At 47.5% G+C, this 13106-nt stretch overlaps 1 protein-coding gene across 2 annotated transcripts in view; it reads right to left on the bottom strand.

Annotated features, from left to right (window-relative positions):
• The window catches only part of Pik3ap1 (phosphoinositide-3-kinase adaptor protein 1), a 112562-nt gene that overhangs the window by 42822 nt on the left and 56634 nt on the right, over positions 1–13106 (bottom strand). For both annotated transcript variants that reach the window (XM_006527472.3, NM_031376.4), the window contains 4 exons: positions 12730–12872; positions 12469–12601; positions 9123–9319; positions 6140–6329 (listed from right to left, as the gene is read on the bottom strand). In XM_006527472.3, the coding sequence (XP_006527535.1) occupies positions 6140–6329; positions 9123–9319; positions 12469–12601; positions 12730–12872 (663 nt within the window). The remainder of the gene's footprint in view (positions 1–6139; positions 6330–9122; positions 9320–12468; positions 12602–12729; positions 12873–13106) is intronic.

The raw sequence follows: 13106 nt of genomic DNA on the forward strand, positions 1-13106 counted from the left end.
TCTCCTCCTGGAAGAGCCACTGCAGGCTCACAACAGATGCTGGGGGGTTGATCTTGAAGGATCCGTTTCTGGGATGCAAGAAGCTCGCATTCAAGGTGGCAAAACATCCCAGCTGGCACTCAATTAAGGAACGAATCAACGGTGTCACAAATTCCAAAAGAAACCTGTGAGATTCACCTCTCAGGACAGAACTTTGGTGTAGATGGCTTAGCTGGAGAGGACACTCACTCCATCCAGATGACATGCCAGTACCATATAAAGCCAGGAAAACACCAGGGACTAAAGGACTATTCCAGAAAAGCTCTCCAACCCTAAAAACCAACAAGAGCCCTCTTCTACCCTCCAGGAAGTATCTTTTGTGGCCAAACAAGAAGTCTTGGTGCAGGAGGCACACAGTAGGACCTAAGATAACCTGGAGCTTTTCTGGTCCCAACTACACCCGAATAGGTTAGGGTGACTGATGACATCAACGTAAAAGCCTAACTTTTCACATATGGATGGAGAAGTAATGGGAAGGAGAGACACACAGGAGAGAAGAACAATCTGAAATCAGAGGGGTGGGGAGTGATGTCTGGCATTAGCAACGAGGAAAATGGGGCAGAAATGCCCAGGTGAAAAGGTGGGGCAAGGTCTAGCCTGTGACTTTACACATGGTGGGCAAAGCAGCCCTGTCATGCAGGAGCAGATCTACAGAATTTGGGGTCCATGGGACATAGACTCTGGGAAGCAGGGATCATGACAATTTATTCACTGGCTGTTTATCGCCTGGCACCATGTCCCTTACACACAGGACAGATCTGATAAGGATTTAATAAAGATTCGTTGAATGAATGAATGAATGAATGAATGAATGAATAGGTTAAAAAAAACTTACAAAGAATAAGCATGTGCTATGGTAGAGTTTGGGCTTTGTGAAGGAGTCTAGGCATTGCTCAGGCAGAGAAAAAAGGCAATTTAGGCAGAAGAACTAGCATAATGTATACTGATATGAAATAAATGGCAGCCTGGAGAAGCCAGGGAGCTATGACCCCACCCTGGCGTCTGCACTCGGCAGTACCTAATCGATATCTCACTACATCTGCCACCTCCCCCCAAAAACCAAGAGTATTGCATTAGAATGTGGACAAGCTAATCTGCACTTGGACTTCCACAAAGTCTGGGATGACATCTCATTTTCTAGCACCTCTATTGGCTGAGCACAGCCTATGCACAGTACTGGGCTGGGTGCTGGGGAATGACAGGAAGCTGTAAGTCATTCTTATGGAAGCCAGGGGCTCAGAATCAGAGAGACATATAATTAATGACAGCCCAAGGTCATTATTTATGCGCAGTGCCCAAAGAGGGACATGGCTGGTAGGCTGTTGTGGGTCCAAAGCAGGGTGAGGCTGGCTGTTGGTGGTAGAGAATTTTATCTCATTAACTAACCCTACAACATCTAATCCAGTGTTTTCACCAAGCAGGGAGAGGTCAGGAAGCACCCAGTGTCCTGACCTGACCCCTAGATGGTACAGATCTGACCTGGTACCCAGAACTAATGCCTCTGTTGTAGTTCCAAGCTCTGCTCAACAGAATCTTCTCAAACGGGTCACCAAGGGGATGTCTGAGCCTCTGCAGCTGCAGGAAGGGAAGATTTCTGGACAAAAATAATGTCGATGGGGTATGGGACATGTCTCCAAAGCCCACCCATAACTGGACAATTTTGCCTAGAGTGAGACCTGCAGTGTTGGCTGCAAGGTCTTTCACAGCGTCCAGCTGTGCCCCCCGGCTCAGATGGAACCTGGCTCTTAGCAGGGACTGTAAAATCAGAGAGCTCGTGCAAAAGAAACCACAAAGTAGAGTTGACCTGCCACAAGACCACGGTTACTACTAGGGAATTGCTGAGGGAAGCCAGTAAGATGGTTGTGGCCAAGGCAGTGCGCACTGCCACTTGCAAACCTCGGCTGGGGCAGATCCCAGAAAGGTCAGGGGTCAAAAGAAAAGTTTTATTCTAGACAACAGAAAGCCACTCTAGGATTGCAGCGACACCTGTGAGTTAGAAGTTCCTAGCAGCGTGATGCTGTACCTTATGCCACGTAGACAAAGGTGAGACTCTGAGATGTGTAAGTAAGCAAAGCTATAACGCAGCAGCGGGTTACCCTGGAAACAGACTGGACAAGGGCCTCCAGGCACTAGCTCCCCAGGTTTCCAGAGCAGAGGCATTGATTGGGTGATGCTGACAAAAGAAAAGAAAGACTCCCATCACAGGACGTGAGGACCATAACCCATCCTCAAAGGCAAGGATGGAGGCACAACAAGCAAGCATGTTAGGGGCAGGTGCCTCGATTTTTATCCAGTGATTGAGCTGTTTTATCTTAAACAAAGACAGTTCTTACACAGCGAAGGTGTGCAAGTGGATGGTTTGAAACTCCAGATCAGAAGCAGCAAAACGGAAGACCTGGAGGCAGAGACACACAGTCACCGCCTGGTGGCAGCATATCTAAGCTAAAGACTGAGAGTGTGAAAGGGTGTGTGTGTGGTGGTGGTGGGGGGGGGGGTGTGCACTAAGGGTGTGTGACAACACGTTGGTGGAGGTGGGGGCTGTTGCTCAGGGAGCTAAGGGAGTGGAACAGAGCCATAATCCCCAGGTCAGACCTCCAGTTTTTCCTCTTAGCTCCCCTTCATTAAACACTGAGAGCTCCTCTGTGACCTTCCTACACAGTGGTTGTCTGAGGCTCCCTTTGGGGAAGAACTCATTTTTCCCAACGCTAATCAATAAAAGGACATATTTGTCCCAACAACAGTCACGGGCTCATACTAAAGCCTCCGGTGAACCAATAGTCTGAGTAAGTGGTGAGTGACTTTCCCTAAAACACTGATTTTAAGCCTCTAAGAGTTACCATTAGGAATGACAATAAAGGTGTGCATTGACACACCTGGCTATTCAGACATACAGAAGCAGCTCCCGAGGCATGTCCGCCCCAAGGGCAGCAAACACAACCCCAGAAGGACAGGTTAGGGGGTCCTTTACCCTACTGTGGTGGCAGACAGACTTTCCTCTAGGACCTGAAGACTCAGATTCCTGAGCCAGTTTTCTCCTGATAGACTTAGGGATGTCACTAACTCTTGGACCATGTAGTTTACTCCCTGTAAAGCAGAGGCTCGTGTGGTTTGGTTCTGTGGTTGCTGGGTTCGACCTGGGGAATAATCCCTTCTCTGCTGGTCCAGAAGGATGGCCAGGTAAGACCGAACAGATAAGAGCAGCCATCCCACTTCTGGGGAAGGCAAATGTGTGGGCATCACCATGTTAGCGCAGCATCTGAGATGGGTCTGCTTGCCCTCTGTCCTGCTTCTTCTAGAACGAAACTGTCATCTCACCCGGGCAGTCACTGTGGGTGAAATGAGTGAATCTTCCCAGGCCCGAGTGGCTGCATCTTCTGAACCAGCAGGGAAGAGATCAAGGGAGGAGATCATTCCTGGGTTAGACCCAGTAACCACAGACACAGAAACAACCCAGAGCACGCCAACTGTCAGAAACTTCAGAGATTATATGATCTGGCAAACTAAAACTGTCATCACTTCATTCTCTACCCAAACAGTAGCTGTGCCCTACAACCTACAGCCTGCCTCTTTCCCGGTAACCTCCGTGGGTCTGTGACATCCAGACCCTCCTGACCCTGAGCGACTTTACAGGTTGCCTTCCAGTCACAACGAGTCTGGTCCCATAGCATCCCCTGAAGCACTAGTGAGCATGGGAGCCCTTTGGGAGGCCTGCAATACGATGGGGAAAATTCATATTTTGGAGGAGGGGGAACAGCATGCATGAAGACTGTCAACAGACACTGTCAGTAAGCAAGGAATTCATTGTTCAACAGCCCCCAGGCTAGGGAATGGGCCAGGAAGCAGGTCTGCTTTCTGGATTCCTAAAGGGTCCTGCCCGAAGTTTTCTGCATGAGTCCCTGTGCTAAAGTGGAAAAAGTCAGGTCTTTGTCCACTGTGACTCCAACACCCAGGGAGAGAATCAAGTAGCTGCAACAGAAATGTCCTTGGAAATACATGCTAGCTATGAAGGTAGATGAGCAGGGGTGTGTGTGTGTGTGTGTGTGTGTGTGTGTGTGTGTGTGTGTGTGTGTTCATGTCAGCAGCTGGGTTTCTTTGTTTGGGGATCTTCTTGTTTAGGATCTGAGACAAGGTCTGCTGGTAATCCAGGCTAGTCTTTTTGTTTGGTTGGTTGGTTTTTTTGTTTTTGTTTTTTGTTTTTTTGAGACAGGGTTTCTCTGTATAGCCCTGGCTGTCCTGTGCACCACCACTGCCCGGCTTAATCCCCCTGCCTCAGCCCAAGTGTCGGAATTACAGGAATGAGTAGCCTTGAGCTGTTTTGTTAGCTAGCTCCTGGATCTGCACATGGGGAGAAAACAGCCTTAGAGGCCAAAAGGCTTGCTGGAGGGGACGGGAACTACAACGACGTCCCAAGTTAGAGACAAATTTGGCCTGAGTTAAATGGTATGGAATTTGTGCTCTATAGGTTGTTAGCTGTGGCATTTGGGGAAGTGAACCTCTCTTTAACAGCAGGTAGCAACAGCATCCGTGGGGTTGCCATGTGGATTCAGTGAGTAAAACAGTGTGATGGTGTGGATCATGCCTCCTTCCTCACAGATCCAGCAAGCCGGGGCTCATTTGTGAAGAGCTTCCAAGTGTGCTTCTTCCTCTCCCCAAGGGTGAAGGCAAGGGACCCCCAGTCAGCCTGCACCTCCTACTCTACAGACTCCTGGTGGGGCTGGCGGTTCCGTAAGCTCATGGGCAGGAGAAGCAGGCTCCTTTCCCTGGTAGGTCCTGAAAGGGGTGGGGGAGTACTCAGCTTAGCCATCCTGGAAATCCCGCATCCATAAAACTGACGGGTTGCCGCTTAGTTATCTTATCTTTCTTGAACCTATTAAGTGGACTCAGAGGGAAAGAGCGCTAAGTCCTGCGCAGTGTGTCAGAATGCTTAGTGCTTCGTTGTACACGACAGGAAATCCAATCTCATTTAGATCAACCTCTCTGAAGGGTGGCACCAGGCCCCCTACAGGGAGTTCTGAAGAGCTCCGAGGGTGGTTTGGATTGCCACTACAGTGGAGGAACACGGACTCTAACCAATTCTAAATTGTCAAGCTGAGGAGATGGCTTAGTTGGTAAGACACCGACCGTGAAAGTCCAAGGAGCTAGAGCCCACACAAAATCTAGTTGTGGTCTCCTGCATCTGTGGCCCTGTGAAAGGGAGGCAGAGACAGAAAGATTCCCCAGAGCTTGCTGATCAGACAGTCTACCAATCAGTGAGCCCACGGAGGTCAAAGTCAGACCCTTCAAAAGATGATGACCTCTGACCTCCACAGACACATGCACACAGGCACATACGCCTTCATATCCACTGCATGCACGCGCACACACACACACACACACACACACACACACACACACACACACGGGGTCGGGAGGACTAGATATGTCTTTTAAAGTACATTTTGTACATTGAATTTTCTAAGAATTCAACATTGTATAAGGTTGTGAAGAGAGTTTCATCATTTAAGAAACTCCAGGTGCCAAGGCCAACACTGTTCTAGGTAGTTGAGTCACCAAGACAACAGACACATGTCAGTCAACATGTAAGGCTATGACGTTGGTGGTGGCTCTGAGTGTAGTTGCCTGTACAGGGCTATTTCACATGTCTTCACATGAAGACATGCCTATTCACATGTCTTCACATGCAGACATGTGTAAGCATGTGAAGTCTCCACTTACTATACACTCAATTAAGGCAGTATAGGGAAGCCAGTGGGTTTCATGTGTGTTATACCATACATAAATCGTGTGTCAGATAATAAAGCATTGTGAAACATTGTCATAAAAGGGCCCACAGAGACTGGTAGGGCTGAGAGCTTGTTGACCACAGGCCATGCTGTCAAGACGAGAGGCTTCCAGGCAAGCAGTGGAGGAAGTTGGAAAAAGTCTCTCTTGCTATGACACACAGCTGCAGCCCTGATGCTGTTGCAACACAGGCTCTTCACTGGGTGTTTTCAGAGATAATCAGGGCCTTTTGGGGGCCTTTCCCCCTTTGGACTAGCATGAAAAAAAAAAGCCATTTCTCAGCAGCAGGACAAAAGCAGAACCAGGCAGAGCTACTTACAGAGGTCTTCTGTGGCTGCTGGGGCGAAGGCAGCCATGGACTCGTAGAGCTCATCGTCACAGCCAGGGTTGAGGGAGCACTTCATCAGCAGGTCTGTGGATAGGTGGGCCATGGACTCGTACACATCGTCCGCCTCCTCCCCTTGCATCAACTCCTCCTTAATGTGTGTCTTCAGCATGTCCACCGTCTCCTGCGAGAGAAGACGGACCCATTGCACACTGAGGAATCTGGCTAGCTGGGCAGACTCAAGTCCATAGTGGACTTGAAGTGGGCAAAGGGTGTGGTCACGGACCAGGGTTATAGTTGTTTGCAGGTATTAGCGGGTATTCTTCGCCTGGCAGAGCTCTAACCTTTGTTCCTTCCTCTAACGCTAAATACAGAGTTAAGCAGTTATATCCTGGTTAAATGTTCAGGGGTCTGGGAACGTAAATAAAAACTACACTTCATGAGTACCTAGTAAGAATCAGGCTCAGCACTGGGCACAAACCAGCACCCACCTCCTTCGGAAACCCCCCCTCTCCCTCTTTTAGACGTGGAAAAACAAAGCTCAGAAAATCTAGTCCTCCCTGCAGGGCTCACATTCTCAGTTTTGATCCTTATAACGGCCCGGTGGGCACTCAGTGAGAAACAAATGACACAGAGGGCCACACAGATGCACAGCCTATGCAAGTGCGCCTGCACTTGTGCAACCAAGTGTCCTGAGGGATGTCTTCACCCCTGCACCTTATGGAAGGTTTATCCAAGTGCCTGACAATTTCCAGGGCTTTCTTCCCCGGCTATCAGCATTCTAGATGTCCCCAAAGACAGGGACCTTACATAAAGGAATCTTGATGTCAGAAAGGCTAGCCCTGTCCCTCTGTCTCCAGATAGTATGAGGCTGTGGGCTGACTTCCCCACAACCTGTGAACAGCTTTTCCTGGCCCAACAGCTTAGTGTGTGTCATAATCCTTACCTCTGCCTCAAACCACAGACAGCTCCCTTCTCCTCATTAACTCCTGGCAGAGGCCACCTTTGGTTGGCACTATGTTAGTTTCCTGAATCCAGTAACAGTTTCTTATGTTTGGGATTCCAGGTTTAGCATTTGGCAAATAAATAAATAAAATGTGCACTACTTATAGGCCAGTGGTTCTCAACCTTCCTAATGCTGCAACCCTCTAACCTGGCTCCTCATGTTGTTGTGGCTCCCAACCATAAACTTATTTTTATTGCTACTTCATTACTGTAATTTTGCTTCTGTTATGATTCATAATATAAATACCTGTATTTTCCAATGGTCTTAGATGACCCCTGTAAAAGGATTGTTTGATTCCCCAGGGGTTGAGAACAACTATCATAGGCCATGAGCAACATGTAGGGACCACCTTTGGCAGCAAGGCTAAAGTGGTGTTGGTAGAAGGTGACTTAGCTAGAAGTCGAGAAGATATGAGAAGTATGATCCAGATTAAAGCTCAAGGCACTCTGAAAATAACACTTTAACCTCCCCTGATACTCAGAGCAGGATAACAAGCCCCAACTTTAGCAGCAAACTAGGTTCAAATCCCATCTCCACCTTGGCACAATCACCTTGGCTTTCTATGTACTTTTCCTCAATTATAAGATGAAGGTCTTGGCCCCTTCAACTTCAAAGAAGTGTGGTGAAAAATTAAGTGGCACGGGGCATTTGCTGATCAACTGAGCTCAAGAACTTAGTCACTACTCCAAACACAGAGTGGCCTTACTGAAAACGACTAACCCAAAAATGGTATGCTGTGTTTAGCACATGTGTGATTTCAAACTAATGCCAAGTAAAACCTCTTGAGAGTGTGAGTGCCTTTGAGCCCATGTATGCCAATGAGGACCCAAACAAGGTTTTAAACTATTCTGAGTGTTTGAAATACCTACATGTCCTTCAAAGCAATGGGGCCCCTCTTCACCCCTTGGCTTCGCCACCTTATGAATCATCTGTCACAGAGCAGAGTGAAGTTTCTGATGATGTGTCAGGCTCACTCCTGTCTGGAGGTAGTCTGTCTTATACTGGGGGCGGGGGGAGTCTCAGCAGGATGAGCTAGTCTCAGGTGCTCTTGAGGAGCAGCTGAAGGGGGTGGAGTCCAGAACAGCTTCCTCCAAGACAATAGACACAATCCTGGGCATGTGATAAGACAGAGCAACTCCGAACACCGGTGAGCAAGAACGACCTGTCAAGAAAGCTGGGTGCATCCACCTGCCTTAAGTTCAAATCCAAGCAGAGGTTCAGAAAGAGACAGAATCCACCAGAGAGTGAGATCTCAAAGGTACCTTGATACCTCCTCTGAGTAGTACTGTATTATGGCCTTAGCTATTAAAGAATCAATTCTCCCACAGTTTACCTGGGCCCAAAGGTGGGCAAGGCAGCTAGGGACACACTACCAAGGAGCCCTGGAGGTAGTAGAGACAGTCCATCAGCCTTGAGCAGACACACTCTGTGCAAGTTCCTGTCAGTATTTTGGAAATGGCCTCAGCACTTTGCATGTGTTGGTTCCTTTTGTTCTAAAAACAACTCTGTGAACAAACCTCTTAGGATTTTTTTTCCCCTTTTTGCATATTAAGAAATGGGAGAAAGAGACTAGAAAGATCCCTCAGTGGGGATCTTTGCTTCTCTTGCAGAGGACCAAGGTCCTGTTCCTAGCATCTACAGGGCAATCCACAACAATCAGTAACTCCAGTTCTAGGATATCTGCTGTCCTCTTCTGGGGCCACCAGGCATACATGTAGTGTACATATGCAGGACACACACACACACACACACACAGAAATTAAATTAAAGGGGATTTATGACTTGCCCCAAATCACATGGCTACCAAGTAGATACAGAAACTTGGACTTAGGCCCACAAAAACTGAACACTCCCAGAGAGACACATGAGGACAGGTTAGAGACAAAAATCCATCAGTGCCTTTGGTGAGAAGACGGTCCTGGAGCCACTCAGCCCATGTCTCAACCCAGACCTCTCTCACCCGGAGCTTACCACATACTCGTCGATGAACTGGCGCAGGTCCCTGAAGCCGTGTTTCTCGGCAATGGTGTTGGGATAGTGGCCGTGCTTGTTGGCTACACTGTAGGCCTGGAGAGCCCCTGGACAGGTGAGCAGCAAGGCAGTGAGGTTCTTCAGTCCATACTTGGCAGCAAAATGCAACAGCGTGGGCAGCTCTTCGTCCCTCTGATCTAAAAAGGCATCGAGGAGAATTCAGCCGAAAGGCAAGAAGACAGGCGCAGAAAAGCTTCTGAGACTTAGCACGCATGCAGTAGGCACTCAATGACTGCTTACTGGGTGTCCGACATAAGTGATGGCTTCCTTTAGGCAACCTCTAAACACCGTGCACTCCCAGGATGGAGGAAATGTTATTTGAATTAGTAGATCTAGTCATTAGTATTGCACCCTCTGCTTTAAAAAGAGTGGGAAATCCTTAGAAAATGTTACCCTTTTCTTCTTTTCTTTCCCTAGAGCTCGGGATCAAACTCAGGGCTTGACATGCTAAGTGAATACTCTACCACTGAGCTACATTTAGGCTTAAACAGCAGCCACAAAGCAGCATCAAAGACACTGATGGATTTTGTCTCTAGCCTGTCCTCATGTGTGTCTCTGAGAATGGGCAGGTTTTGTGGGCCTAAGTCCAAGTTTCTATAGCACTCAACACTGGTCTGACACTATTTTGTGCTGATTAAGGGATAAAAGATCCGGGCTGGAGAGATGGCTCAGAAGTTAAGAACACTGGCTATCAAGCACCTACATGGTAGCTCATAACTTATCTCTAACTCCAATCTCAGGGACCCAGCACCCTATTCTGGTCTCTGAGAGCACTCTACACACATGACACACAGACATACATGCAGTCCAACACCCATACACATGAAATAAAAATAATGATCAAATAAAAAGACATCCGTCCATTTATCTCTTATTACCAATTTTGTAAATATGCCAAGAAAACAAATAAGCTCATGTTGGAGACTTAGGGAATAAATCTTTTATTTTCTTTTCATAAAAGTTGATTTCTAGGCTCTGTCACTTTATATGTTATTTTCTATTCTTTTCATATATGTGTGTGAAGTATACATGTTATATGCATACTTGCAAGTGCATACGTGTAGGCATAGTGTTTGTGTGCAGTGTGTAAAGGTTTTACTTGTGTTAGTTAAATGCTGATTTCTCTGGCCTCATGTCTTGTTTCAATCCGGACACAGCACTGTAATGCTTATGTCAAAAATGTCCGTTCTCAAGTTTATGTAAACAATTTTACCATTTGTCCTCTGCCTTATCAATAAGTGCTGATCACCCAATGACTGGGCAGAAGAGAGGACAGGACAGAACTCCCGCCAGCCAGGGGAAGGGAGAGAGGAGGGGAGTTGAAGTTTTAGCACTAGGAACAGGCCGGGAGATGGAGACTGGAGTTAGAAGGAGAGTCTCAAGGTGAAGGTCTGAGAAGACATCACGGGGAAAAACATCTGAAGCAGAGAGAGCTAGAACAACATTAACCTGCAAGTATCATGGGAGGTAGTCAAATTTGTTTAAGGGGTTAGTGTAGATCAATACTGCCCAGGTAGTATGGTAAAAGCTTGTAAGTAAACCTTGATCCCTCTTTGTCATTATTGGAGACTAGCAAAGATAAAGAAATGAGTTGCCAGATGAGTTTACTACATGCATTTATATTAAAAATAATTAATTTTTTCCTATAGGCATGTGTGAGGCGGGTGCCTGTGAATGTACATGTGTGGGGAGGCCCAGGAAGATATCAAGAATGATCTATCATTCTTCCACCTTATTCTTTGAGGCAGAGTCTCCCACTCAAACCCAGCGCTGCTAGCCTTCTTGTTGCAAATCATATTTCTGCCTTCTGAGACCAGGCTTACAAATAGGATCATCAGGCCCATCTGACATTTAAGAGATTCTAAAGAGCTGAACTGCTTGTGTGGACAATGATTTAACCACTGAGTCATCTCTCCAGGCCTGGCTCTGTCATTTAAAAAAAAAAAACGGATAAATCCAGTTTCCTGTTTACCAGGACATGGTCCCTGGGGTGAAAGGTCCGATATGTCCTTAGGCTTCCACTTCATCAGGCTCTGAGATACTCTCTCCTGGGCCTCTGGTTTAAGAATAAGAAAATAGAACCGTTGACAGCCCTGAGGCAAGAACACTCCACAGCAGGAGACAGAGGAAGAGGCCTCAGGGAAGTCTTGGAGAAGGCCTGGCAGATTATTCTCTTCTGTGGTTCCAACACAGAAGGCAGATGGCACTCAGTCAGAAGGTAACCAGAAACTTGAGGACCACTGTGTAGTACCACCATGTTGGAAAGGAACAGACATCCTGTGCAGCTCACCAGGTGATAGCCCAGACAGCTGGTGTGACCCTCCAGGTTCACAGGGCCCTCTCTTCACTCAAGTTACAAATGTTTGCTTAAAGAGCCAGCACTTGGAGATACCTCTCCCCCTTCCCCGCCCCAATGAGCTGAAAGCCTAGTAAAAAAAAAAGTCAGACATGGCAGACAAGCTACAGGGCTGAAGGTCCTAGGTGCTAGGGGAGACCCCATCCTGTGGTAGGACAGACTCCTGGAGGACTGGGGAAGGCTCTCCTCCCAGAGAAAATGCTTCCTGAGGAGATGAAGAGAAGGCCACCGGGAGAATGACAACCAAGGCAGGGACAGAGGAATGGTGTTTTCATGGGTGGAATGGCAAGACACAGATTCGAGAAGCATATACTATCTGGGGACAGAAAACCACTGAGAGGGGTGCGGAGAGAGTTGATGGCGGAAGCACCCCTTGGGAGGGGCTTGTTATCAGGCAAAGGAGTTTGAACTCCATCCAGAAAGTAAATAAGAGCCACACCCGTTTTTTTAGAAGGGGGTCGAGCGTAGTTGTGTACCAGGCAATGACATTCCAGGTACAGAAGTCCTATGGGATTGGAATGGAGCAAACAAAGCCCTTCCTCCTAGTGATGCTCTAGCTATCATGATATAGCATAAAGCATTCCTCACATGCTGGTGTGAATGAACCTACTGGGATGGCTGCCAGTCATATAAAAATATGACACACACAACTACATCATACTTGGTGATGGGACATGATTATGTCACTGGCTTCTGTGCCTACTGTACCTTTTATCAATATTTTAGACTATATTGCTACTTACTAAAAAAAAAATGCTGTATAAGAGCATGCTGTGTCATGGCAGCAGCATCCTCCTATGTGTTGCTTAGTTTAATCCTGTCTTTCGGTTCACCTTGGTGCTGGCGGATGAAGCTATGCCCTCCCCAGATCACATGGCCCAGTTGTGTGGCAGGCCACACCATCTACGACTGAAATGACCGCTGACATACTTGTCATCATATCGTCTTCTTCCAGTTGGTTGATCCCAAAGAGGTGCAGTCCACTTGCGGGGATGTTGTTCTTCAGGGACTCGGTGAGCAGTTTATCGAGAGTCTCTGTGTTGTAGGGCACGATTTTAAAGGCCTACATAAAACAGTGAAGACGGTCAGGTTTCAAATCCAGCTAGCGCCTGCCAGTCAAGGTTAAAGCTGAATAGCCCCATGTACAATTCCCATGTCCAGAAAGCTCGGGTCTTCTCCTACCAGCCTTACCTGACACATAAACTCCACAGGATTTGCAGCACTCGACAGTAAGTTCCCAATTTCCTCCATGTCGGTATAATAGCTGACGGTGGTTTCGCAGACCACCAGGTCCCCAGAATAGACCTTCAGAGAAACATTCCCCGAGGAGAGGTCTAAACAGAATAAGAGGGACCGGTCAATGCCAGGAAGAGCAAGTGTCCTGCAGAAAGGAGTCAGCTCAGAGCTACATTTGAATGCTGAGGCAGCTCACTGGGGCTGGAGGGAAGTGTCAGAGGTGACCTGGGAGGAGATGAACAGGCCAGCACGTATGAATACGTACACCAAATAGGAGTCCTCGTGGTGATGCCAATTGCATCTTTAAGGGATTTTCATCTGTTGTGCATAAT

The sequence above is a fragment of the Mus musculus genome, chromosome 19 (assembly GCF_000001635.26).
Source record: "Mus musculus strain C57BL/6J chromosome 19, GRCm38.p6 C57BL/6J".
Taxonomy (NCBI): Eukaryota; Metazoa; Chordata; class Mammalia; order Rodentia; family Muridae; genus Mus; species Mus musculus.